This window comes from Montipora capricornis, chromosome 9, assembly GCF_036669925.1.
Source record: "Montipora capricornis isolate CH-2021 chromosome 9, ASM3666992v2, whole genome shotgun sequence".
In the NCBI taxonomy this organism is placed as follows: Eukaryota; Metazoa; Cnidaria; class Anthozoa; order Scleractinia; family Acroporidae; genus Montipora; species Montipora capricornis.
The window spans coordinates 12,634,442-12,661,182 of NC_090891.1; the positions used below are offsets into that span (position 1 = coordinate 12,634,442).

General features: G+C 40.4%; 2 protein-coding genes across 8 annotated transcripts in view; both read right to left on the reverse strand.

Moving 5' to 3' along the window:
* Positions 1-1,719: 1,719 nt before the first annotated feature.
* Positions 1,720-26,741, reverse strand: part of LOC138017033 (ubiquitin carboxyl-terminal hydrolase 15-like) — a 167,775-nt gene continuing 142,753 nt past the window's right edge. For 4 of the 7 annotated variants that reach the window (XM_068864243.1, XM_068864242.1, XM_068864246.1 and 1 more), the window contains 5 exons: positions 25,823-25,867; positions 24,267-24,339; positions 23,441-23,471; positions 21,315-21,403; positions 1,720-2,438 (listed from right to left, as the gene is read on the reverse strand). In XM_068864243.1, the coding sequence (XP_068720344.1) occupies positions 2,319-2,438; positions 21,315-21,403; positions 23,441-23,471; positions 24,267-24,339; positions 25,823-25,867 (358 nt within the window). In that variant the 3' untranslated portion in view covers positions 1,720-2,318. Of the gene's footprint in view, positions 2,439-12,331; positions 12,423-21,314; positions 21,404-23,440; positions 23,472-24,266; positions 24,340-25,822; positions 25,868-26,741 lie in introns of all 7 variants that reach the window. The other 3 variants (XM_068864241.1, XM_068864240.1, XM_068864244.1) reach the window with 1 other exon arrangement.
* On the reverse strand, positions 16,036-17,842 carry LOC138017035 (piggyBac transposable element-derived protein 4-like). Its single transcript, XM_068864247.1, has one exon. It carries the CDS (start codon positions 17,703-17,705, stop codon positions 16,188-16,190), a length of 1,518 nt encoding a protein of 505 aa, XP_068720348.1. The 5' UTR covers positions 17,706-17,842; the 3' UTR covers positions 16,036-16,187.

A 26,741-nucleotide genomic window follows, 5' to 3' on the forward strand; every position in this document is an offset into this window, starting at 1 on the left:
CAGTTATTTAAACTTATCTACATCGGCCACTTCGTGAATGTTGATGGACTTAAAGGCCGTTTACACGACAGAAACATTTGGGTATGGACCCGTCAAAAAAGCGGTACGGACCCATAACTTTTGTAAAGAAACACTGGAGTTTCCACAGGGCCATAGGCGCCTATGGCCCTGCAGAAACTCCAGTGTTTCTTTAAAAAAGTTATGAGTCCGTACCGCCTTTTTGACGGGTCTGGACCCAAATTTTTCTGTCGTGTAAACGGCCTTTTAGTACCTTCGGATAAACGATGAAAAAATTTTCCGTCCATGGTCCAGACACGATGGTAGGATTTATCCTTCTTTAACCTGAGAGTCTGCTTGGAGTTCCTTCCTTCTCGATGTGAGGTTCTAGTTAATGTACAAGGTATGCTGAGGTCAATGAGGTTAATGTACAAGGTATGCTGAGGTCAACGCCACGTAGTTTGTTTCTTGGTGTACGAGGAGAAACGTACAATGATTGGCTTTACAGTAGGAGGCGTTCTGTAAAGACCATGCACAATGTCGATATCTTGGCTGTATATTGACATTTAATTTACCCGCAATAGCACTGATGACATCTTTTAAATTTTCATCCTGTTGTTCAGGGAAACCATGAATCTCAACGGTATATTTTCTACTGTACTATTCCAAAGAGTCTTGATTCAGTTCAAGGTCGTGAATACTTTTGTGCTGCCCTAAGTCCTCCTCGTACTTCTTTACTGCAGCAGTGATTTGCTCGACTGCTGTCTTTAAAGCAGCCATGTCTCGAATCGTTGAAATGTACTGCAGACTTCAGTTCTTCCACATCTTTACGCAGGGCCAGATTTTCGGTAAGTATCTTGCTCAGATCTGACTTGATGTCCAATAGCATTTTCCACATATCACTGCGAGTTTTAGTCCATTGCTCTACCGACCTTTCTTTGTTGGGTCGGGGAAGGGAAGCTGCTTCTCTATCTCCTTGTGGTCGTTTCGCAGCAGGAGAAGGGTTCTCGCTTGATGCGCTACTCAGTTCACTTTGTTGCCGACAGCGATTACTACATGTCATTTTGAGCTTTAAAAGATTCTTTGGGGCCCTTTTGAGGATTCTATTTAGGAAGATTTATTCCTTAGGAGAAAAAGTGGACCGCCACGTTTGACCACCAATCCCAGTCCATTAAAGTTACTGTAAAGGTAGAAACAGCGAGAATAAATAAACAACGATGAGAATTTTCGGACTTTCAAATCTTAGGGGAAAAATTGAATAGCGGTTCATTGCCGTGATTCAACATCTTCAGTTCCCACGGCCTGCTCCCGTCTGACCTTGTAGCTCAGTCGGTAGAGCAGCGTTGATCTAACCCGAAGGTCGTGTGTTCAATTCCCACCCTGGTCAGAGTTTTTCTCTGTCCTTGTGTGGTACCCATTTCCATTTGTAGGGCTAACGCTCCAGTAGTGTAGCAGCTCTCGTAACCTGCTATTGTTTGGTATTGTAAGCAGCTTCTATTGTTTTTTAAGTGTAAGTCCTTGTTTCAATTGTTTAGTCTTTTGTTTTTGGCTTGGGTAGCGAACCAATCACGTTATACGTTACGAGAGCTGCTACATGACTCTAACGCTCACATGGTTTATATGGGGTAGAAACCTAGCACTTCACATTACACTCAAGTCTGTTCAAGAATACAAGGATTGGTATGAAAATCATTGAAACGTGACTTAAGAGAAAAGCGATAGTTTCCAGAAAAATCGCTACAGTTTATTTCAATTTCTGTCTTTCATTACAACAACATCTGTTTAAAGGATACAGGCAACAAAATCGCCATGTTACAAATGCTTTAATGTATGAACTCTTTAAAGTGAAAAACCTTAAATAACAATGACCACAACCAGGTTTTCTGAGCCCGCAAGACTGAGCACCCCCAGCAAACCATTGTTTTAACGAAAACCGTTGGTCAGCAACCTTGGCTCTGGTCATTGGTGTCTAAGGTCTTCCCTTTAAAGTCCAAAGCAATTTAAATTCTTTAAACGGACACCTCAGGCTTTTCTTATCATTCGTGACATTAACATTGTTTCTCTTTGTTCTAACTTCGCAAATATTAATCCAAGTCAGTTACTGTACCTAGGTTCATAATCATACGACCAAGTTCACTGACTAACTTCCGTTTTCTAATGCTCTTAAAATTATTTCAACATTTCTTCTCTAAGTCAAAGCGCAGAGATTCATTCAAAGTTCTTTTAAATGTAAAATATAATTATCGACTGTGCAAGTGCTCGAAGCCTCTTACATCCCAATCAAGTGAAAGACCTTCTTGCGTGATGAGCGTCGTCGGTCATCATACAGCCAGCATATCCACATCGTGATCAGTGCAATTGGTCCCTGCATCTTTCTCTTCCATAGTCTCCTCGTTTTTGATCTCTTGTCGCTCGTAAAAAAGAACATAAGCTGCCTTGGACTGAAATGAAGCAAGAAGAAACAAGCACGTAGTGAAAGCTTGACATGAGAGTTTAAAAGTCTATTCCCAGTCAAATGTTTAAAAGAAATTCAATAAATGGTGCTCACGATCACGCGTTAGTCAACAGTCTGTACACGAGGGTTATTACATCATCAGACACTATAATACTATTTTTCCGGGTACATATAGTAAACTGCAACTATTCTGCAAGGACTCCTTAAGGTTTCAAGGACCTACAACCGCAGGGACGAAATTTCATGCGAAACTGTATCAACGTACATGTATAAGGCCTGCTTGATAGACCAGTTTGATAGAAACAGTTTGTTTTGTTTTCCCGAGACAAAGTCGAGGGAAACATGTGTGACTTGGGAGGAAAACAAAACTATTCTTTTCTCAAGGAACCAGGCATCACGTGCTTTGTTCTATATTTAGACTTTTCCTTCAAGAATCGCAGCAAAACATCCGTAGCGGGCAACAACTGCCGCATTGTATCACGGTCGGGATAAAATTCATTTGATCAGGGGCACGTGATCAAGAATCAACCAATCACAGTGCTCGTTTTGTTGAGTGAAAGTCTAGGTACATAACAACAAGGATTATTTGCAGCCATTCCTCCAAAGATATCTACGTACATAAAAAAAAAAGAAAACAAAAGCTCGAGGCCTGTAGTAACAATATTTAGAAGTGGATGGTTTTCAATGAATTGAAAGATAATCACGATAAAACCGCATTACTGATTATTCATTCCAGGCCCCATTTGTTCAAATGATGGATAGCGCTATCCGCCGGATAGCGATTTATCCGGTGGATAGCGTTATCCACCTCCTGAACAACTAGGCCAGCTATTATTTATGCCGGTCTATCTTTATTTACGTGCTGGGGATGTCGAAGTTGTTCCTGTTAAAGCTGCTTCCAATCTCGGTGTTGTTGTTGTTGAGGATACTATGTCTTTTAAATCACACAATATGGACGTTTGCAAGTCTTCTGTCTAACATCTCGAGGATTAGAAGAAAGTTCAGGTCCGGATTGACACTTAACAATTTTCGGACAAGAAAAGATTTTGTGATGCAAGAAAGCAAGTGAAGCGTTTATCCATGAGAAACAAACATTTTCGGCGATTGATCAGTCTGTGTCAAGTTTTTGTCACGTATACGTACAGGGTTCGTAATCTTAAGAATTTTCAATTCCATGACTTTCCATGACTTTTTCCAGTTTTCCATGACCTACACTTTAGCTGCCAGTTTCGAAAATTGTCAAAATCGTCCTTGTTTTTGGAGTATTTTCTGACATAACTCGCCTGCATTTTATTTTGTCCTTGCTTCCACTACTGCAATAATTTACGTACCACACATAACTATAATTTTCATGACTTTCCATGACTTTCCAGGCCTGGAAACTGAAATACTTCAATTCCATGATTTTCCAGATTTTCCATGACCTGTATGAACCCTGTACGTATCAACCTCAAATCAGTGGCTACTCGTACGGGACCCGTACGAACACCGACCTATATTTGCTATTCATACGGGAGTCTTCATAAAATGATTATGAACGACATAGTCACACAGTTTTTCAAAGCTAAAAACTTTAAATGGATGCCTAGTCTTAAATACTGTTTATCAGCGCTATTTGAAATGGGTGCTTAGACTTATATGCGAGAAACACAAGGTAGGTCAGACGGCTGGTGACATCGAACGAAGGAGTTATGTCATGAAATTAAAAAGGCACAAATGCCGCTGTTTGATGAACTGTATATAAAAGAATTAAAGACAAGGTAAGACTTTCCGACTGTTATTGAACCCGTAATAATCACTCTAAGAAGACTCCCGTGTGAAGAGCAAATTTTGGTCAGTGTACGGGCTCTGCACGAATAGCCACTGCAAATATTTTTGCTGCACACAGCTGGTTAGTGTTTACAATACAAATCGTGAAGTATATTATTAACGCCAGTACAATAAAAGAGAAATTGTACCTCGTCACCAGTCGTAGTCACTGCGGAGCTACATGGGAAGCATGCGCATGCTAGCTAGTCAATTGCATCAGTGCTTTCTAGTCGATCGCCACGGGTTTTAGTCACTCCACGGGTTTTTCCCTCACTGCACTCGCTTTCTTTTGTGTTTACCTTCTATTCTCCAGATAACCAGAGGTAAGCTTCGCGGAAGCCCCTTTTTTCTTTCGCGTTATTATAAATTGCTAACCATTTCTCGCATTCAGATTACTGTATTATGCCAAGCACAATGGAAGAACAGTCAACGAGCGCACCTTCTGTTGAGAGCCCACTGGGCGCAACAACTACTGACCCAACGGGCACCACAAACAAACTTGAAAAAGCCGTGGACCAGCTCAACGCCCACATGGACAGAATGTCAACTTTTCTGGGGCAATTATGCCAAAGCATCCCCACCCGGGAATGTTCTCGCAAAGCGCGGGAAGCTGGCTCACACGACCCAACGGGCACAAACGAGCCTGAACGCAAACGACAACGCGGCAGCGAAAGCTTCTCTTCGGATGAAGAAGCCGACGGCCCTTGCATGAAATTTAGCAAGGACTCTGACGCGATAAGCATTACCGCCTCAGAAGAAGAGGTTCAGAATTTGCTCGATGGCGTAAGTGGGGGGAGCTCCCACAAAAAACGACAATAATGAAGGCGCCGAAGACCACGATGAAATTCTTAAGGAGTTGACTGCCATAAGGGTCCTCCCATCAACAAACAGTTGGCCGAAATGGCCAACAAACGTTGGGGCAAGAAGCTTGAACAGGAAAAAATGTCGAGCTTCTTGACCAAATATGACCACCCGGAAAACTGCGTGGATATAACAGTGACTCGTGTCAATTCAGAAATTTGGCAGTCACTAAACTCCTTCAGGAAGAAAGCCGACCTTCGGCTCGCCAATTTGCAACAGGCTTTCCAGAAGGCAACGTTTGCAACCCTAACGAATGCCGATAAATTGCTCCGCATTACTGATTTAAGCGGTCCTTCCAAAAAGGAACTGCTTACGAGCGGTATCGATATTGTGGCCTTGCTAGGGCATGCCGCAAGTGAGATATCTCTTTTGCGGCGGGAACAAGTGAAACCCACCTTAAAGCCTGAGTTCCATGCCCTCTGCCCCTCGGAGACGAAGGCCTCTGCAAAGTTTCTCTTTGGGGAGGACCTCGCCAAACAAGTACACGATGTGAAAGAAACCCATCGCATTGGAAACACGGTCGGTTCCTCTAATGGCCACAGCCGTGGATATCGCCGTGACTCATGGTCCGCAAAGAGGGAAAACCACAACAAGAGCGGCTCCCACTCAAGACCGCCTTTTTTGGGGAAGGGCACGCGACCGAACAGTCGCAAGAAAGTACCCTATCAGAAGAGCGGCAACCCTGCAGGGAAGAAATAATGCGCTCCCTCGAGCAAATCAAATTATCGGTGAGTGATTTTCCCAGCTTCATTACTTTTGCTCTTCGTGGTTATCTCCAAGCTCGTTGCGACAATTTTCGGGCCGGATGTGTTTCGCATTCCTCTGACGCCTGGAGTCGGCTGACATCCGATAAAGAGATTTTATCTACTGTTTCTGGCATGGAAATAGAATTCGATAGCCCTCCTTGTCAACACTACCTTTCCCAATCTGTCAGATCAGATTTTGATGCACAGGTAATAGATTTGGAAATAGCAAAACTATTCTCCAAACGTGTCATCGAGCCTACTGGGCATAGCCACGGAGAGATAATTTCCGACATCTTTCTGAGAAACAAAAAAGATGGTAGCTATCGGATGATACTAAACCTAAAGAAACTCAATCTATACACCAACAAAATGCATTTTAAGATGGACACCCTAAACACCGTCATCAAGCTCATTGAAAAAGATTGTTACATGGCCTCCATCGACCTTAAGGATGCCTATTATTCTGTGTCGATAAGACCTTCGGACAGGAAATATCTCCGCTTTATGTGGCGGGGTACACTTTTCCAGTTCACTTGTTTGCCTAATGGCCTTTCCTGTGCCCCTAGGAAATTTACTAAACTTCTGAAACCTGCTCTTTCTACCCTTCACCTAAGAGGCCATGTGTCAAGCACATATCTTGATGACATGTATTACAGGGGAAAACATACCAAGAGTGTGTAGGCAATGTTATTGATTCGGTCCGAGTGGTTGATTCCTTGGGGTTTGTCGCGCACCCTGCAAAATCCACCTTCATCCCTTCGCAACGGCTCGAATTTTCGGGTTTCATACTGAACTCTGTCGAGATGACAATAAGGTTGACCCCAGAAAAAGCTACTGGCCTACAAACAGCCTGTAACATCTTGCTTGCCGACCCCTCCCCTACTATCAGGGACTTCGCACGCGTAATTGGAAAGATAGTGTCATGTTTTCCCACGGTTTGCTATGGGCCCTTGTACTATCGGTCCCTTGAACGCGACAAATTAAGTGCCTTACATGCCAGTCAGTGGAATTTTGATCAAGAAGTCACGCTCTCGCCCCAGGCTGTCGAGGAACTTAAATGGTGGGCGAATAACGTGATCGATTCCTATAATGTCTTAACACAGGAAGGTCCAAATCACACGCTCACTACAGACGCCTCTATGGACGGCTGGGGAGCAGTGTTCGGAACTCGCTCCACTGGCGGCCTATGGGCCGCACAGGAGGCTAGAAATCACATCAATTATCTTGAACTTTTGGCAGTTTTTCTCGGGTTACAGGCTTTTTGTCACTCCCTTCACAATACACACATCCGATTGATGATACACAATACTACCGCTGTAGCTGTGATAAATCATATGGGAACATGTCATTCAGATATTTTGAACACGCTATCTAAACAATTGTGGTTATGGTGTCCCTCACGTAACATTTGGATTAGTGCAGCTCACATAGCAGGGAAATCCAACCAGCTGGCTGATCTAGAATCGCGCCAAAATAAAACGGATACCGAGTGGATGCTTACTAAGAACTCCCTTTCACGCGCCTTAACGCAGTTGAATTTCCCCCCGGAAATTATCTTTTCGCTTCGAGGCTGAACGTGCAGTTCACCTGATATGTTGTATACAGGCCTGACCCAGGTGCAGTCGCCATTGACGCTTTTTCCCTTGATTGGTCCTCTCTAAATTTCTACGCCTTTTCTCCTTTCAGCGTGATTCCAGCTGTTTTAAAGAAAATCAGGGACGACAAAGCGACGGGGGTATGTGTGTTGCCCAATTGGCCCACGCAAGCATGGTTCCCTCTGGCGATGAAAATGGCAATTTGCGAGAATGTACACCTCCGGGCAGACAAATATCTCCTGCACCTCCCAAGCCGTCCCAATGTGACCCACCCACTACACAAGCAACTCTCCCTCCTGGTTTGTCTCTTATCAGGCAAACCCTAACAGGTCACGGCACCTCTACAAAGGCCAAGGACATCATAATGGCTTCCTGGCATACGGGAACTGTTCTGCCAGTCACAGGGAATCAATCGATTCGACGCTAGTGGGAAGAATGGCATTGATTTTCTGGCAACCTTGTTCACCTCTGGTTTAGGTTACAGTGCAATAAACACTGCTCGATCTGCACTGTCTTCTGTCATCTGCACATCCACTAATGGCTCGGTTCCTAAAAGGCGTTTTTGAACTTAAGCCTTCTTTGCCAAGATATAGCTCCATCTGGGACGTCAGCATAGTCCTTCAACACCTCAGATCCTTGGGACCCCCAACACAGTTAGACCTGAAGTCCCTCACTAAGAAGACAACTATGCTCCTTTGTTTATTAACGGGCCAGTGATGTCAGACCATCACGAAGCTGGATACCGCCCTTATGCAAGAACTTCCAGGGAAGATCGTGTTTACTATTGGCGACACACTCAAAACCACCCGGTGCCGGAAGCACCTCGCACCCATAGAACTACTGGCATACCCGAGAGATGAGTCGATTTGCGTAGTGTCCCACTTGAAGCAATACATAGCCTGTACAAAATCAATTCGAGCGACGCACGATACCCAGCTGCTTATCAGCTATGCAAAGCCGCACAAGCCAGTCTCCAACTCCACCGTAGGGAAATGGGCCAAAAGTGTTCTAAAGGACTCAGGAATTGACACAGGAACATTCTCCGGCAACAGCGCTAGACCAGCCTCTACCTCGTACAGTGCCCTGACTGGCCTAACTCTAGCAGAAATCCTCAAAGCAGGAGGTTGGACCAATGCCCAAACCTTTGCCAAGCATTACCACAAACCAATTGATGTGAACTTTGTAGCCAGCATTCTAAGCCATTTCCAGAACATTTCCGAATAGGAAGAATTTTCTCTTATTATTATATTCAGTGTATTATTGCTCGCTATCATTGTGCTGTCACGCAACATTGGGTTGCGGTTTTTGGTGGCAGATCATTTGATAGTTACGTTGTACTTACTATGATATTAAACTACTATATATGTTGGGTTTATCTCCCTCTGTGTTCCTTATTGCTGCGGTTACCTCGCGTGATCAGCTCTTTCAAGTCTCATGTAGTTCCGCAGTGACTAGGACTGGTGACGAGGTAGAATTCTAAAATTAAACGAGACTTACCTTAAGTCGATGTTTGATTGGAATTCTATCTCGTCGCCAGTCAGGAACGGAGGAGTTACATGCCCTCCCTTTGTAGGGTATGTCCCACCCAAACTCCTTCGTTCCTCGCCCTCTGCTCACGCTCGGGGTTTTTTCAAGATTGACTGGCTAGCATGCGCATGCTTCTCATGTAACTCCTCCGTTCCTGACTGGCGACGAGATAGTATTCCAATCAAACATCGACTTAAGGTAAGTCTCGTTTAATTTTAGAATTTTATCAAGCAAACGTGGGTGTGGTATATTATTTTATGATGGTGTATGTGTTACAGGTCATTTTGTTCCTTAGATTAATTTGCAACCAAACTAGGTCATTTTATTTTAAGCTAGGTTGAAATTGATAGTAGGAAACATCAGCAAAAACCCATCAATTATTAGTAAGTACATGTAATATATTGGTTAGTAAATTGGTCATAGAGGAAAGGGGATGAACTTACTGCAGCTTAGATTTTCATGAGTATTTTATAAAACTCCAATGGTTTTTAAGTCTAGGCACTGCTGCGGTTACCTCGCGTGATCAGCTCTTTCAAGTCTCATGTAGCTCCGCAGTGACTAGGACTGGTGACGAGGTAGAATTCTAAAATTAAACGAGACTTACCTTAAGTCGATGTTTGATTGGAATTCTATCTCGTCGCCAGTCAGGAACGGAGGAGTTACATGCCCTCCCTTTGTAGGGTATGTCCCACCCAAACTCCTTCGTTCCTCGCCCTCTGCTCACGCTCGGGGTTTTTTCAAGATTGACTGGCTAGCATGCGCATGCTTCTCATGTAACTCCTCCGTTCCTGACTGGCGATGAGATAGTATTCCAATCAAACATCGACTTAAGGTAAGTCTCGTTTAATTTTAGAATTTTATCAAGCAAACGTGGGTGTGGTATATTATTTTATGATGGTGTATGTGTTACAGGTCATTTTGTTCCTTAGATTAATTTGCAACCAAACTAGGTCATTTTATTTTAAGCTAGGTTGAAATTGATAGTAGGAAACATCAGCAAAAACCCATCAATTATTAGTAAGTACATGTAATATATTGGTTAGTAAATTGGTCATAGAGGAAAGGGGATGAACTTAGTGCAGCTTAGATTTTCATGAGTATTTTATAAAACTCCAATGGTTTTTAAGTCTAGGCACTGATTTTACATGGTTAGCATTAAGATTGAGGTTAGGCATACAATGCATGATAACCGATTGTACTTTTCTTTCTCAGAGCTTTTTAGGACATTTTTCATTGATGAATCTCCTAAGGATGGCCGAGGGCAACAATATTGAATTATTGTCCAAGGAATAGAAGAGCTGAAACACATACATGATGTACTGTTGATTTTTAATTTGCTTAGTTATTTCCTCTATCTTTTGCTTACTTTGAATTCTTATTAATCAAAGGCAAGTAAAAACAAAAATTTGAAAAGTCAGTAAAAAGGGTTTAATAATCTATTGATTAGAAGCCATTTTGTAGGCTCTTGTAAGTGTTATATCTTTTGAATTATGAAATAAAATATTTGTTACTTTTTTTCAATTTTGCTCAGTCTACTTGTAGTGATAAATCCAAATTTTGTGATTATTTTGGGACAGTCCCCTTCAAGTTCTCCAATTTGAGCAAGTAGCACATTTGGATGACGGGGCGTTTCCTTTTCCATTTTATTAATTTTCAGCGCCACATAATCCAGAAGTTCGAACTTCTTCTTTTTCTTCTTCCCTTTCTGGTGCATGATAACTGCAAAAGACAGACTGATGGCTGCCTGCAAATAGCGTATTAAGTTGAACACCCATTTCAAACAGTGCTGATAAACAGTATTTAAGTCTCAGGACCCATTTTTGAGCGGTTAGCTTTCAATAACCGTGATCCAGGGTTAGTCTGTAGTCCGCGGTCTGCATTTGGCAAGTGTCAGACACCGCTCTCCTTTAATGTCAAGCTCATCCTGCCACTTTTTCAAATTATTCACCATTTTCCTGCTCTGCATGTGATGTAGCTGTGACTTGTCCACTCATTTGTGGCTTTTTAATTTCTTTTCTACGAGCGATTCCAAAAACCACTTCATACAGCATTTTGCCAATTGTTCTGTGAATGGTTATGTGTTTTTTTACAAGTGGTTTCTCCAAGATGATGACACCAGTGGTTCAGAGACGAGTTCTTTTCTTTGGTTAAACTGTAAAGGTTATCTTTTGTTGTTCTATTTGCCTGTGCCACCATCTTCTTTTCACTGTGGGAACGCTGTGTTTGTGGCGAAAATCGGTTTGTTATATCATGACTAGAAATGATCCCTTGTTCCTGGACCAGGTGTATTTTGCATAGCGACGTAACAAAACTTAATTCGCACAATATTTGACTATTTGTTCTTCAGAATAAAGACTCCACCTCTTTCAAACAATTTTTTGCTTTCGTGGCACTGGAGATTCAGAGTGTTTTTCATTCTACTTCAGATAAATTTAGCCTATGGACCCTTTATCTTCTTCACAAAGTTCTATCTTCGGCCTTTTACCTGTGTATGATCTGAAATTTTTCTAAGTCTCACTTTATGTCATTTACGCATGTGCGAAATGGTAGTTGTCGTGAAGGCTTGGAAACAGCTTAAACTCATTGGTAGAAAAAACATCTAGACGCTTTCAGTTGCTGATTCGATGACTTAGCGGTTAATACAGAGGAGACGTAATCTCAGATGTCCTATGGTGCGAGGGTTCGAATCCTTGGAGCAGCATGGAATGTTGTGAAAGTTCAAGGTAAGAGGCACAGTCTGTTGGTAGTAAACAACGACCGTAGAGGGGAAGGAGAGGGAGAGATGGTTAGTGAACGAAGAACGGAAAGGTGCTTTCTTTTTTATTCCCCCTAAAAATCCAGGCCCCATTTCTTTTAATTACATCGCCAAAAAAAAGGGAAACCCTTTTTTAGACAGTTCATAATAACCTAGGTTGAAACAAAATGACCTAGGTTGAAACAAAATAACCTAGTTCAAAATATTTTGACCTAGCTTGATATCATTTTGACCTAAAGTACATTTCAAACTACAACTTATGTTCTGTAGAAGCAACTTGAGCTAACTAGACGCTTTATAAGCGTACACTGGGTTGCCTGTGGTACCTGATACTCAAACACAGAAAGGACTGAGTTGGGTGGTATTAAACTGCAGCGTTCCACACAATTTTTTCAAGTCGGGGGTCATTAAGACCATATAAGGGGCCACCCAGAAGTCATACGAGCAGAGGCCCTTTGGCTCACACGTTCATACGACGAAACATATCTTTTTCTGAGGTTAAAAACCTGGCTACTGGCCTATTAATCATTTGTTAGAACAAAGAAATTTCTGTAATCTTTAGAAAAAATAGACACGCATTGCTTACGTGTGGTAGTGCAGCAACACAGCGCTTTATTCCATATTGTCAACTCTAGCTGCGTTTTGTCTTCCAGGATATTCAAGTTCAACATGTAGCTCTAAGAGTACATGAAATTGTTTTGGTATTGTATATCATTGTAGTGCCATGGTACAAGTCTTACGTAAATAGCCCCCTGAGAAGAAAGCAAAGTACTAAACCAGAAAGATTGAACAAAATAAAAGGGAATAGAGAAACATTGGCTTCTAGGCTGACATGTTGTTCATTTTCAAGTTCCCTCAGATCTTCTTTTCAACACAAGTTTAAGCGTGCACTCTGAGCGTCTGACAGATTTGTAATACAAAAGTTCACTGAAGTTAATACCTCCCCAGCGGGGATAGTATCTGGATGGGTGACCTAAAAATATACCACTGTGTAACAGAGGCATAGGACCAAAAAGTCTATTTAAACACTCAAAAATGCAAACTAAGCAAGGTACAGATTTTGTTAGCTTGCTTTATGCAAAAAAAATATTGATGCAAAAGTAAATAAATTTTGATACACAGTTTTTAGGAAGAGCAGAAGGAAGTTTTCAGGATGGTCGATCGAGAATAAAATATTTTTGCCATCAGCAACAAAATTTACGACATGAAAACAACATTAATTTTAAACCGTGAATATAAAAAGTTACGATCAGCGACAAACATTTTGGGAGATTTTTGCTACGTTAAATGTTGTTATTGCACTTTTGGCTACACAAGTAAATCGCAAAATTGAAAGTGACATTGAATTCAGCAGCCCCTCGATCAAGTTACCCCGGTGTGTTTACTCGCGAAACATTGAAGCATCTAAGTCAAATGATGGCTACTGGGTTTTTGTTTTTGTTAGTTTTCTTTTCTTTCAAGTGTTATAAAGTTTGACAAGAAATGTGCGAATTCAACACAAACATCACAATCGCTCAATTCTTGAGGTTGACCATTGTTTCTGTGATAGTTGTAAGCTAAGATCGCCATAAAATAGCGGAAACTTAAAAAATGCACCTTATCTCAAAAACGACCACGGTGACCCCCATTGCATCGGGCAGAATGAGCGGACATTTACGGATAATAATGAGCTCCCCTGGCGGGCCATTCAAGCATGAACGCCCCACAAAAGCGCAACAATTAGAGAGAAAAGGAATGAATTTGGCTAAGTTCACGCACTTAAATCGCTATTTTCAAATACCTATAGGCCATTTTTTGCTGATAAAACAGCGGATTCTTGTAGTTTAGGGACTAAACTTTAATGTTATTCAAAAACGAATAAAATCCAACTCCAATAAGTTCCAGACTTTTTGCCTCCAAAACTGCACTTCCTTGCTTTTTCTAGTATGGGTTATGACCACATTAAAAATTCAGCCTGATTTTTTTGGTAGAAACAAGCGACAATCTCTGCATAAAACAACGGACTATCGAAGATGCACATCTCTCCTTCACTTTGACCGTTTTTTCCGTTAAATTCAAGCACAAAAAGTTTTAGACTTTAACGCTTAAAAATTCGAGGTTCAAAATTTGTGCGAGTTCAGAGTCAAGTCTTTGTCTTACTGTATTACAATGGTTGCCATGAAAGAACAATGCGAAGCTTAACTCCTTTGTTGAGCTAAATTCAGTCATCTGTAAACGGAGTATAATTTTATGCAAACTGGCTTTCGACCAGCGACGTTTGAATACTGAACAACACAGCCGGCTTCTGTTTGTGTAAGGAAAGTGATGAGTAATGGATGACCACCCGATCGCAAATGATTTGGACCAGGAGAGAGCTCGTAGAACCCCTGGTCCAACCTCTGCTCGTGCATATGGTGGCACCTTATGTTAATGGCGACGACAAGAACTTCTCTCTGCAAATAAATGGGAAACTATTGTGGGAATGGAGGAAGTTGAAAGGAAATTTAGAGAAACTGTTTGCGATCTTACAAGCAAACCTACGTTTAATTGGTTACACACTGGAGGAATCAGCCTTCGATCGCGTCGCGAATTTGTTGAATACCCGAAACAAAACGTTCGTAGACAAGTTGAACAAAGAACGAAATGGGAAAAGGAGAAAAAGAAAGAAAGATGAAACATGGCTCAAGATAGCTCTCCATCCCAAGGAGATTTCGAAAACGCCATACAACATTGTTATGGAAATGGGTAAAAAGGAGAGCGAACTGCAGCACAACAATTACCAGTTACAAGATGCCCAAGTGGAGCAAGCAGAGAAAATGTACGAAGCAATGAAAGAGGTCCATGCAGAAGGGCACAGTGGCAAAAAATTCTCAGAAGTCTCTGGAAAACAACAACAGAGGCACATGTCGCAAATCCAGTGAGTTAAACATGTCTTGATTTCTATTAAGGTTATTTCCCGTTTCAGATAAGATTTATTTATATTTTTCCTAATGGTCTTCACAAGCAAATAGCTTTTCTACGTTTGTTTAACATACACAAACTCAAAACTTTGGATACAAAGTTAACATAACTTAAGAAATAACAATCATACATGTAGCTATCATTGGACTAATGATGCCTGCATTATACACAATCTTGTAACTATGGTTGCAAACATAGATTAAAGAAATACCATTGCTATCATTCGACTTAAATTATTGTTTTTCAGAATGACAATTATAATAATGATTATTTCTACATTGCATAGGAAAAAAGCCAAAAAAGCTTTGTGGTTTGCGGAGACCTATGGCCTGCTGCCCAAGTCCCTTGTGTTGAGTGAAGAGAACGGTCAGCTTCATACAATCAACATCAATAACTCCTCCGAAGGTAACTATTATCAATCTCTTTTACCACAGCGTGTTACAGATGTATGTTGCACAACATAATTTCACAATTTATTTGTTTGTATTGTTAAGCAGTTCGGTTCATACGGTAGTACCGAATAGTGACTCCACTGTTATTTTCTCTATTGTAACATTATTTTCTATCTTATTTAAAGGTAACCACACCATTGCAGTCGTCAAAGGCCCAGAGGACTACAAGACTCTAAAGGAAGGCCTTAAAAATGTTTGTGAGGCTGTGAACCAGTTGGTGAGACAAGGATACCTTCACTTTCATTTGGGAGGTGATTACAAAGTGAGTACATAGACTGTCTTAGTTGAGTCAAATTCGTTTGTTTGCGTGTTGTTTTTTTTCTCTTTTAAAGGGACATATGTAGATTTATCTCAAGACATTGAGTGCTACCCAGCTCAATAAAGAAAGTTAATTATTATTAATGGTATTAGTACTATTGTTATTATTATTATTATTATTATTATTATTATTATTATTATTATTATTAACCCTTTCACTACTAAAGGCTTTGGTGGCTAATCCCATGCTGTTCCTGGAGCATAATGAGGCCATCATGGACATTTTTACTCCCAAATGAAACATATATGCTCAGTAGTTACTGGAACATTTTGTCAGACAATAAAATACACAAAATTGAAGTTGAAACGTGAGTTTACTTATATCAAATACTTGATTTGAGCACAATATACAAATTTTAAAAATATTGTTGCTGAATTCACGACTTTCTTAAAATTTCAAATTTACCGCCATATTGCGAACAGTAACATATCCAATTAAAGCCAAGAAATAACAATATATGTTGAACCCTGTTTTCTATTTACACTTATCAACAGCAAGATCATATTGGGTTAAAATTTGCTTCTTAAATCCTGATTTGAGTTTATAAGTTTGCATTTCAATCACTATGAAATTCATTGTGGCATGATGAGCGGCAAAGAGCAACTTTGCAAATCTTGCACTCGTAGCTAGTTTCGACCCTGTGACCTTTCGGCGTTTTGCGTTTCATTTTACTGCACTGCATACATGTTCGCTTTCTTCCTTCTACACGAACGGAGACATGGTCGGCTGGACTAACAGCACGGCTTGGACCAGTTGGAATTGGCCCTTTGACTGAAACCATTGATAAGTTGTCCTGCAAGTTGGCGTTTGAATGGAAGTAATGCTCTTTTTGTCTTTCCTTGTGACGAACGGTAGAAGTTTTCAAGCACAAAGGCATTGCTCACAGACAAATTAAAAGCAAGCCAGAATAAATATTTGTACCACTTGCACGATTGCCAGCCAGAAGCGTAAAATGAACGAAGTTGATCGGCACGATCAACACCTCCCATGTTGGCGGTGTAAACATCAGCCACCTTCGGTTTTGTAATGTGTGTGCGTTGACCACGCATAGTTCTTTCAACTTGTCTACCTGCTTCCATAGGTGAAACATTAGTTGAAAGAAAAGAAACATCTTTCTTGTCGTGCCATTTTGTGTACACAAGAGTGCCCTTTTGTGCCTGCTCAACTTCTCCTTGTTTCAATTTGTTTTTGGAACATGGAGGCAAGTCTTTGCGGTTTGGTCGAACAGTCCCACACGCGTAAGTGTTTTGGTCGTGCAAGTGCTCAAACAGACGAGTTGAGGTAAAAAAATTGTCACAAAATACATGTCTATTTTTGTTCAGAAACGGTTCAGCCATTTTCATTACCATATCGTATCCCAGACCATGAATTCTCTGCTTTCCATCCTCGGAACCAAGGTAAACATCAAAGTTCACAACGTAACCGTTGCTCGCATCGGCAGCCATCCAAACTTTGATACCATACTTGGTTGGTTTTGCCGGTAAATATTGTCGGAAAGCAAGGCGACCTTTAAAAGCTATCATTCCTTCATCCACAGATAAACATTTTGAAGGTTCGTAGATACTTTTCGCCTTTTCAAGAACGCTGTTTAGAACCGGCCGCACTTTGTAAAGCCGGTCATAGTTGGCGTCTCCCCTCTTCGGTTCGGCAGATGAATCGTTGAAATGAAGATACTGTGCTAGTTCTTCGAAACGATTTTTTGTCATGACCGACTTTATACCAGTATTTCCAATAAATGGATCGTTGGACCAGTAGAGGGCAAGCTGGGGTAGGTTGTTAATTCCCATCATGAGTGTTAAACCGAAGAACGCTTTCATTTCAACTCTGTTAGTGTCTTTCCACTTCGCGAGCGCTTCGGGTTTGTTGACAAGTTTTGCACGTGCATATTTGTTGGTTTCATTCACTATCCGATCGATCAGCTCATCAGTAAGCAGTAGACCAAAGAAAAAACTTGCTTGTGCATCTTCTGGAATATTTACTGTTATCTGTTGAGTTCCACTGAAACCCTCGACAACAAAATCTTCAAGTTGCTCAGACCACACATCATCTTCGCTCTCGCTTTCCGGGTCGCTTTCCATTTCATGATCTCCATTGCTCTCTAACTCACTATCAGAAACTTCTTCATCACTATTTTGGATTGAAAACCCTTCAAAATCAATATCTGAACCATCTGAATTGTCAACATTGTCTGCATCAATACCAAAAATCGCCCTAAACTCATCGAGACCTATAGGTTCAGGTTCCGCCATTACAGCATTCGCGTGTGACGAAGTAGAAATTTTGAGCGTCTCTCTCTCTTCCCTCTTAATGAAAATTTATGCGCAGTGTGTTGAATGTGATTGGTCAAGATCTTAAACAACAATAGCCCACGTGTTTGAGCACATTCTCCTTTACGTAGAGTCCGGAGGGTGAAAAGAATTGAGGTCTATTGATATAGCCGCTTTCGGCCGCTCTAGGAAAAATGTCACATTTCCGGTCGGCCGCTTTTGGCCGCTTTAGTAGTGAAAGGGTTAATTAAGTTCATGGTAGTTTTGCTTCATTTAAATAATTATGCTTCTTCCTTTCTTTCTTTAAAATAGTTCCTTCTTGTGGCCATGGGCATGAAAGGAGCAACATCTAATAATTCCTGCATCTGGTGTTTAATCCACAAGAAGGACAAGTACTCAAGTTAAATTTGCTTTTTCCTTGTCTGAATATTCTATAAAGAATTTGCTGATTGCATAAAATATATTTTGTTTGTAGGTGTAACATGTCCGTTCACCATGATCACTACAACTCTGATGAAATGAAAAGAAAGTTTGGGCCACATTGGATTAAAGATCCTGGGTGCCAGAATCAGCCTCTTTTTAACATCCCCGCAGAGAACGTTGTCTTGGATGAACTCCACTTAATGCTAAGAGTCACAGATCGACTGGAGCAGGGCCTCATTCTAGAGGTCATTGACTGGGATGAAGTGTGTAATAATATTTTAATAGGTTTTGCAGAGTACACAATTTCATTTGAACTTTCTTAAAGCTGTGAACATCATTACCCCACTAACTTAGCAATCTTATCCAGGAAATCAATTTAACATCTACATGTACTATAGTAGCCAGAGCAACTCTTGACTTGTATTCATTTCTTAATAGGTTGAAAATAAGGGCAAGCCTACACCTCAGCAGAGGAAAACTCATTTAGACACCCTCTTGACAACAATAAGGTTACTGGGTGTCTCCTTTAATGTATAGAAAGCAGCAGAAACAAAAAAAGTACGAATGGACATCCCTCCTTGAGGGTGAGAAGAGAATAATTTTGAAGAAGCTCCCAGACCAATTTAGCAAGATCCTCCCTCCTGAAAGAGTACCAACTGTTAAGAAACTATGGACTGTACGTTAAAGCTTACAGTGTTATGATTAAACAATGAACTGATGTCAATGCTAGTTCATAAAATACTGATGGAACTGGGCCCACACAAGGACAGAGAAAAACTCTGACCAGGGTGGGATTTGAACCCACAACCTTCAGGTTAGATCTCCGCCACTCTACCGACTGAGCTACAAGGTCAGACGGGAGCAGGCTGTGGGAACTGAAGATGTTAACATCTTCAGTTCCCACGGCCTGGTTCATATGGGATAGAAATCTAGCACTTCACGTTACACTACACTCTCTTCAGTTCATTCTGTTTAAAATATAAGTGCTACACGGCCAACGTTTGTATAAACGTAACCTTTCCTTGTACTTGTACATGTTAATTGCCGTGACTTTAACATCTTCAGTTCCCACGGCCTGCTCCCGTCTGACTTAGTAGCTCAGTCGGTAGAGTGGCGGAGATCTAACCCGAAAGTCGTGGGTTCAATTCCCACTCTGGTCAGAGTTTTTCTCAGTCCTTGTGTGGGCCCAGTTCCATCAGTAGGGCTAACGCTCACATGGTTCATATGGGATAGAAATCTAGCACTTCATGTTACACTACACTCTCTTCAGTTAATTCTGTTTAAAATATAAGTGCTACACGGCCAACGTTTGTGTAAACGTAACCTTTCCTTGTACTTAACTGATACTTGCCTTTCATCTGTTTTATGGTTTCAGTGAGCTGCTTGACATGGTCAACAAACTACAACCCAGTGATCTGGACATTAGTGATCTTCAGGAAAAGGTGGGAGCCATATAATTATCATTATTATTCTTACTATTATCATTATTTATTATTATTACTATTAATTACAAGGACGCCAAATTTGTGACAGTAAACTGGAAATTTCCCTTGGAGCAGGTTAGGTCTTTGGGTGTGGCCACCTCTATTCACATTCATCATCATTATTAATAAATTATTGTGCATGACCTACATTCAATCATAAGACTGTCTGAAAGTTCTTAAACTGAAATATTACACTTTGCAACATCTAACAATGATTTCTGACAACAGGAAAAGAATTGGGCAACACTGATGACAAGCATGGGTGGAAGTGGAGCTGGCTACCTGCATGAAACCATAATCACCCCCTATATGCATGCATTGGTGTTTCATGTCCCCACAATGATCAGGATGCATGGATCATTGAAACAATTCAGCGGTCAAGGTATTGTGATTTAATAACTTAAGTACTTTATTATGATGATACAGTGTACACTTGTGAAAAAAGTGTTTGTTTTCCATATCAAGTATGGAAGGAATGTTATCTTACTTACCCGCCGTTTTAATTTTTATGAGGGTTAGAAGCTCTTAAATACAGAAGCGAAGCACAACATCGGATAGTCTACGGTTTCCGCCCGAACTGTAGCCTGCACAGGCTGTTTTTATGGGTAATTCAATTCAGACATGTTTTGCTTGCTTTATCTTTCGATCAAATAAAGTAGATATTAAAATCCCGAAATAAAAAAAAAAACAGATTATAGCATGTTTGGTTGCAAAATATGCGCATAATTATGTGTGATTTGACGACACAAAACAGAAACAATAGCGCCCTGAGTTTATTGTTTAGTTTGCCACCTTCATCAAATTAATGAATATCGTTGTGCGTTCATGACAACCAATGACTGAGGCTCTTTCTTAGCGTAACTCGTAAAAAAAAATGCTTTGTTTATAGTGGAAGTACACTTAGCTATCAAGCTAGTTTACAGGCACTCCACTGTTAACAAGGTGAAAGTAACAATTCAAACTTAACAGAAACATTATTAAGAACCCCAACTGGCGGGAGGCAACCAGTTGGCTATTTACAAAGCGTGGTAGAGTTGAATCCGGGACAACCGGAAACAAATCCAAGCCAGAGGTTAGCACGGGGTTTGAACCCGGAGCAGCCGCATGCAAACCCAACGCTCTAACCACTGGACCACACTGCCTCCGCACACTGCCTCGTGATATGACAGATCTACGAACCTCGTGATATGACAGATCTACGAACCTTGTTGAACTGGAAGTAAATGTCCCGAGAACAATAGGCATTCTGCCCGATGTTTTTTGCCTTTTTAGCAAAAGTAGATCATTACCTTTCTGCATGGCAAGTTAAAAAAAAATCTGTACGTGGGCACATTTTGGGCGCGCACGTCCTTAATGGTCTGTGCATTCCACGGATACCTGGGCCCATTTCCATTAGTAAGGCTAACGCTCACATGGTTCATACGGGGTAGAAAACAAGCACTTCACATTACACTCTAATCAGTCAAGTCTGTTCATATCAAATCATAGGTTGGTTTTTGAGGAGGGGATAACCTAAGTATCCGGAGAAGAAGCTCTCGGAGCAGAGTACAGAACCAAACTCAACCCACAAATAACGCCGAGTCTCAGAATCGAACCCGGCCACATTGGTGTGAGGCCAGTGCTCTCACCACTGTGCCATCCCTGCTCCTCAAGTCACGGTGTTGAAAAACAGAACGCTACTTACAACAATTTGCCCCTCATCTGCAGCAGAAACGGAGCTGTCGTCAAATGAATACCATCTCCCATCTTTGCAATTCTTGGCGTAAGCTGTGTCTGCAAAGTAACAAAATCAAGTCCATCAATGTAAAATACCGTTTTGTAAGCTTTGCGTTTTTTAACATGATTACGGGTTTCTGGTGGACTCAAACATAGAAAGGGCTTATATCTGAGAAGAATTAAGGCAGGGAAAAGACCAGATTCCATTGCCCAAGGGACGGAGTGTCAAAAGTACCAAATAATTTGAGACTTTAATACGTTTTACACATGTTCAATATATCTGCTATCCTTTTTTTAGGTAAGCATCAGCGAGCTCAACCTGGGAAAATGATAAGGATATTCAGACATTGCCTACAAATAAAAAATGTATAGTACATCTCTTGAATGATAAGATTCAGCTTAAAGTGCCACTATGACGAAAATCACATCTTTTCTATCGAAGCCATTTTACTACATAAATAAGTAGCCTGCATGTCCCAGAGAAATTCAAGTTTTTTAAAATATGCATATTAGCATACATACATGATGCAACAAGCATATAAATATGTTATCTTGAGTTTGTGGCCTTGTTTAACGTTTTTCAAGCTGAAAATCGCTTACATATTGAAATCAAGTGGGTGGGGACTGGAAAAGAGTGAGTTGTCTTGGGAACACAACGTTTTATTGCCGTAGGTGTGTTTTCTGTAGAACTATTAGCCTACCAAGTTTCAATGGTCTGTGCTGCAAATTGGCGAAGACATTGGGTTGAGTGTATGACATCATCAGTCATCTCATTTGCATATTTTACACATTTTTCAAACTTTAATATCTCCGGAACTAATGTAGGTATTTGCAAACGGTAAACGGCATTTTCATTCTTTCATAGAATTCTTTGTGATACGCCTAAAAAATCCAGAGGTAAAAATTTGATCATAGTGGCACTTTAAAACAATGACAACACAATTGCAAGGCTCTAAGTAGTAAAATCGAGGATTTATGTGACTTTCCGCCCTGACCCTAAAGAACCAAGTGGGTATTTTTGAGGGCTCTATTCTACAGCATCACTTCATGGTTTGATTTTCCCTGAGATGAAATTACACTGTACTGACTTACAGTGTACAATACACTACCGACCCCTGTCTTTTTTGTCCAATTCAATTTACAGCCTTCGTGCTTCACACTCCGGTCACAGGGAGTCACTTACAGTGACTATATGGGCCTCCGAAATCCAAGGGGCTTATAAGTAGCAGTAGTACTCAATCCGCAGGGAGTATAACTGCGAAAAATCAACAATGATTGTCTTTCCTGGAAGTCCCATATATTGTTTGTTGCGCATAAAATATCTAAATCTATTGGCAAAATTTATAGATCAAGTTATTTCCTTTCTAAAACCTCGTTACATACTTTATGTAATTCTATGGTTCTTCTGTATCTTTATTATTGTAATTTAGTTTGGGGATCCACTTACAGAAGTAACCTGAAAAGGTTAACAATATTACAAAATCGGGCGATACGGATAGTAAGCAGGTCCAGTTGTGATGCTCGCACAGATCCAATTTTTAAAGAATTTAAATTTCTGAAAATAACCAGTATCTACTTGTTACAACTAGGAAAATTTATGTACTCTTTTAGTACTGGTAATCTCCCTCCTAAATTTGACTCTTTTTTCTCTGTTAATAATAGTATTCATAGTTACAACACAAGACACGCTTCCTTTTTTCGGCTACCTCTTTGCAGGACTAACATTAAGACAGTTTTCTACAATGTATCTCTTTTCAAGGCCCTAGATTTTTCAATACCTTTAGTTATGAAATTAAAAATACCCCAACTCTATTGTCCTTTAAATACAAGCTGAAAGAGTTTTTAATCAACAGCTATTAATTCCTTCCTTAGTCTTCGTTCCTACTCCTGTGCTACACCTAACTGAACGTCTTGCTCCGCTATATTTGTGTTATTTAATTATTTCTGTTTTGGGAGGAAACCTAACCTCGTATAAGCCTCCTGGTTTGTTTTAGGTTTCCTCGGAATATTTCTTATCTTAACTTTAATTATTAAATGTAAATTTATTGTAAAATGGCAAAACGTTTTAAATAATGAATCGCGAAGCGAACTTACAATGTCCTCCTCCCATGCCCCCATAATGGTTCTAGAAAAAGAAAAGATAATAAGATAACTTATTTGAGTTGATCAAAGAACATGCAATAATATATCACTTGTTTGAACATTTATCACATGACCAAGTTTGGTTATTTGATTGGCTTGATGGTTCATGAATGGTTTAAAAACCCGAGTGGGAGATACTTCAGGTAGGACTGATCTCATTCGTTCTTGAGAAAAGTTATGGCCTTATTTACATTGATGCCACACCTTATTACAATGTAGAATGAGAATTTTCAAAATGGATTTTGATGAAATTACCTGGCTAAAGTGTTGCAGTGTTTTGAATGGAGGTATTCAAATCAATAAATTAGTACTTAACTGTCTTTTCGCAACTAAAAATTTACATAAGTACTATTATTACACACTAAATACAAGCAAATTTAAAGGAAAAGAAAGTGGTCACTTTGTCTCATAACCACTTGGCAAACAGTTTCCAAATACCAAAGAACTGGACCATCAAAGTGTGTTTCTTTAAACAACACAGCTAAGTCTAAATGTAGACTGAAGTGATCCTCGCAGTGGCTGGCTTCATAGCTCAGTTGGTAGAGCATGGCACAGGCATCCCAGAGGTTATTGGGTTGGAATACCGTTGAAGCCACCTGAATCTTTTGTGTGTCTATAAAGAGACAATTGCTACAATTGTCCAGATAAGTGCAAGGATCACTTCAGCCTGCATTTCGCCTATAACCCACACTTCAAATATTTAGTAAATAAACCCCTTCTGGTGTCTGGTATGTTGGCTGATAATAATCACTCTGAGGTCATGTTGCAAATTACTTACCGAAACAGCAATCAAATTGTAAATTGGTCGCGGCTGATCTCCGTTTATAACATAGCCTGACATGTCAAGGTTCCTGAAACCAGTGAAAGACAAGTTTCCTAATTAACGGAATGATATATGAAATCAAGTGAACCTATGATCCTTGCAGTTACGAATGCAATTTTTAGAAATTGCATAGAGAAGCCTGAAAAATTCAGAACTTCAACAGGGTTTGAACCGGTGACCTCACGATGCCAGTGCGACGCTCCAACCAACTGAGCTATGAAGCCACTGATGGTTGCCGGTCATTTGTGGGTTCATATGTTCCTGGCATCACGAGGTCACCCCGTTGAAGGAGTGTCCTGAAATTTTCAGGCTTGTCTGCGCAGTTGCTAAAATTGCATTCGTAACTGCAAGGATCATAGCTTCACTTGAAGTTTCCTAATTTTCGGTGCGGTTTTTGACTGGCGGATTTATTTATCTATCATCGCTTGCGCATATGTGTATTCCGAAAAATCATGGTGAATCTTAACAGTTTCGATATCTGTGACAAAATAAGTACCACGGCACATACTAGAACGACCGCAACTATATACCAAAAAGAAAACAGCAAAATCAAGGGAGTGGTCAAAACATCTAGAGCCATCAGAAAGTAAAGGAAATTCGTCGAAAATCACCGTTTGATTTGTTTTGGCATCAGAGATAGAGAAAAATGAAGGACTCCATTGAAAGTTAGGCGTAAATTTTGCACAGCCAATGGTAACACTTTTCACAATCATGATTATTTTTCCATCAAGTAAGCAATTCAACTGATTATACTCCAAGCCTTTTTCGTGATAGTAAAAAATGGCAAAACAACCAGACAGAGTAAGCTGAGAACTTTTACTTAGTTACTGAAAGATCTTCTGCTCCCCAAGCAATAAATTGAATGGGTATCCATATCTAGTGGACAGTGAGTGCTCATTGGGTAAACGGTCATTTATATAATCGTAAAAATCTCTGGTGTTCTAGTGGCTTCATTACGATTACACACCTTATTCTGAAATGGCCCCCATTTTAGTATTATTTTGTTTGATTGCAAATTGGCCCTTTTGGCGCCGCTTTCAAACGTAAAATTCAAAAAAATGTTTAATCTTGAACGAGGCCAACTGGGGCAATTTGCAATCAAAAAAAAGAAAATTAAAATGGCGGCCATTTTGGAATAAGGTGGTTTTTGGTTTCTCATGTACATATAACAACATCTTTGGTTCATCATACACATGGTGTGAAATGAATTCTAGAAAGTGAAGGTTTATTTTTCACGAGAGGCTCTTTAAAAATATGTTGTTTTTTGTTTGCGGCGGAGAGTCAATATTATTGTGTAGGGAAGGAGAGAAGATAAAATACTCTATGTGGAAATGCTGAAAAAACATGGAAGAAAAGTGGACATCATCAAAAAATTGTTGCAAATAACGGCTAAACTAATCCTTTGAGGCACCATAAACCAAGCTCGAGGTTTCCCTTCAAGTAGTTTAGGAGTTTCAAGTAGAGAGATAAACTAACCACTAAGATAGCTTAGCAAGTACAAAAATACACACCACAAAGGAACACTGACAAACGTATCCAATTTATCCCGCCAAAAACTGAAAAAAGAAAAGCTAGCATAAGGAATTATGTCTCCAAGTTGCTATTTTGGTTTAACAGTGAGGACACGGTTGCATTTGCCTAGAAGACTGTAAGTATATGAATTGTTATTTGGTGCATGGTGGTGACTCCGGAATGCTTGGGAAGAATCCGAGAGCTCCTTTGCAGGAGTCGAACCTACGACTTCCTGATTACTAGTTCGGATACTCTACCACAGAGCTATAAGAGACTCCTGGTAGGAAGGACTCAGAGATACTCAGAAAAACATCCGAGTGCTCCTTTGCGGGAGTCGAACTTACAACCTCCCGATTACTAGTTTGGATACTCTACCACTGAGCTATAAGAGACTCATGGTAGCTAGGACTTGGGGATACTCGGAAAAACATTGGAGCGCTCCTTTGGAGGAGTCGAACCTATGACTTCCAGATTACTAGTTCGAATGCTCTATCACTAAGCTATGGGAGAATCATGAGACGCTATCAAACTATGTTTATATGACAATTGTCCTCCTATACTGGTAGAACTGAAATTGATTCAGTTATCCAGAGATGATCCTACTCAAGCATCGGAATCCTGGCTTTTTCCGGTTTAACTTAAAGGACTAAAGAAGGGTCTCACCCTGCCAGTAGAGCCTTTCTTAACTCGGCGAAAAAGAAAGGACTCTGCAGAAATCGTGTAAAGTATTCATTGAGTATGCGCAAGCTGTTGCTTGGAGACAATGTCAAACCCAGGCCAAGTCTCAATCACACATCTAGATGCCATATCGATTTTTTTTACTGAGGGCTCGATTTTGACCTTTGCTTTGTCAAGAAGATCTAAGAACTTTATGCAAGTTCGGTTCTCTGAAAGTTCCAAATTATCCACTTCTTAGGA

Excerpts from the sequence above, each read along its gene's own strand:
- LOC138017035 (XM_068864247.1), bottom strand. The coding sequence starts at position 17,705 with ATGGCGGAACCTGAACCTATAGGTCTCGATGAGTTTAGGGCGATTTTT.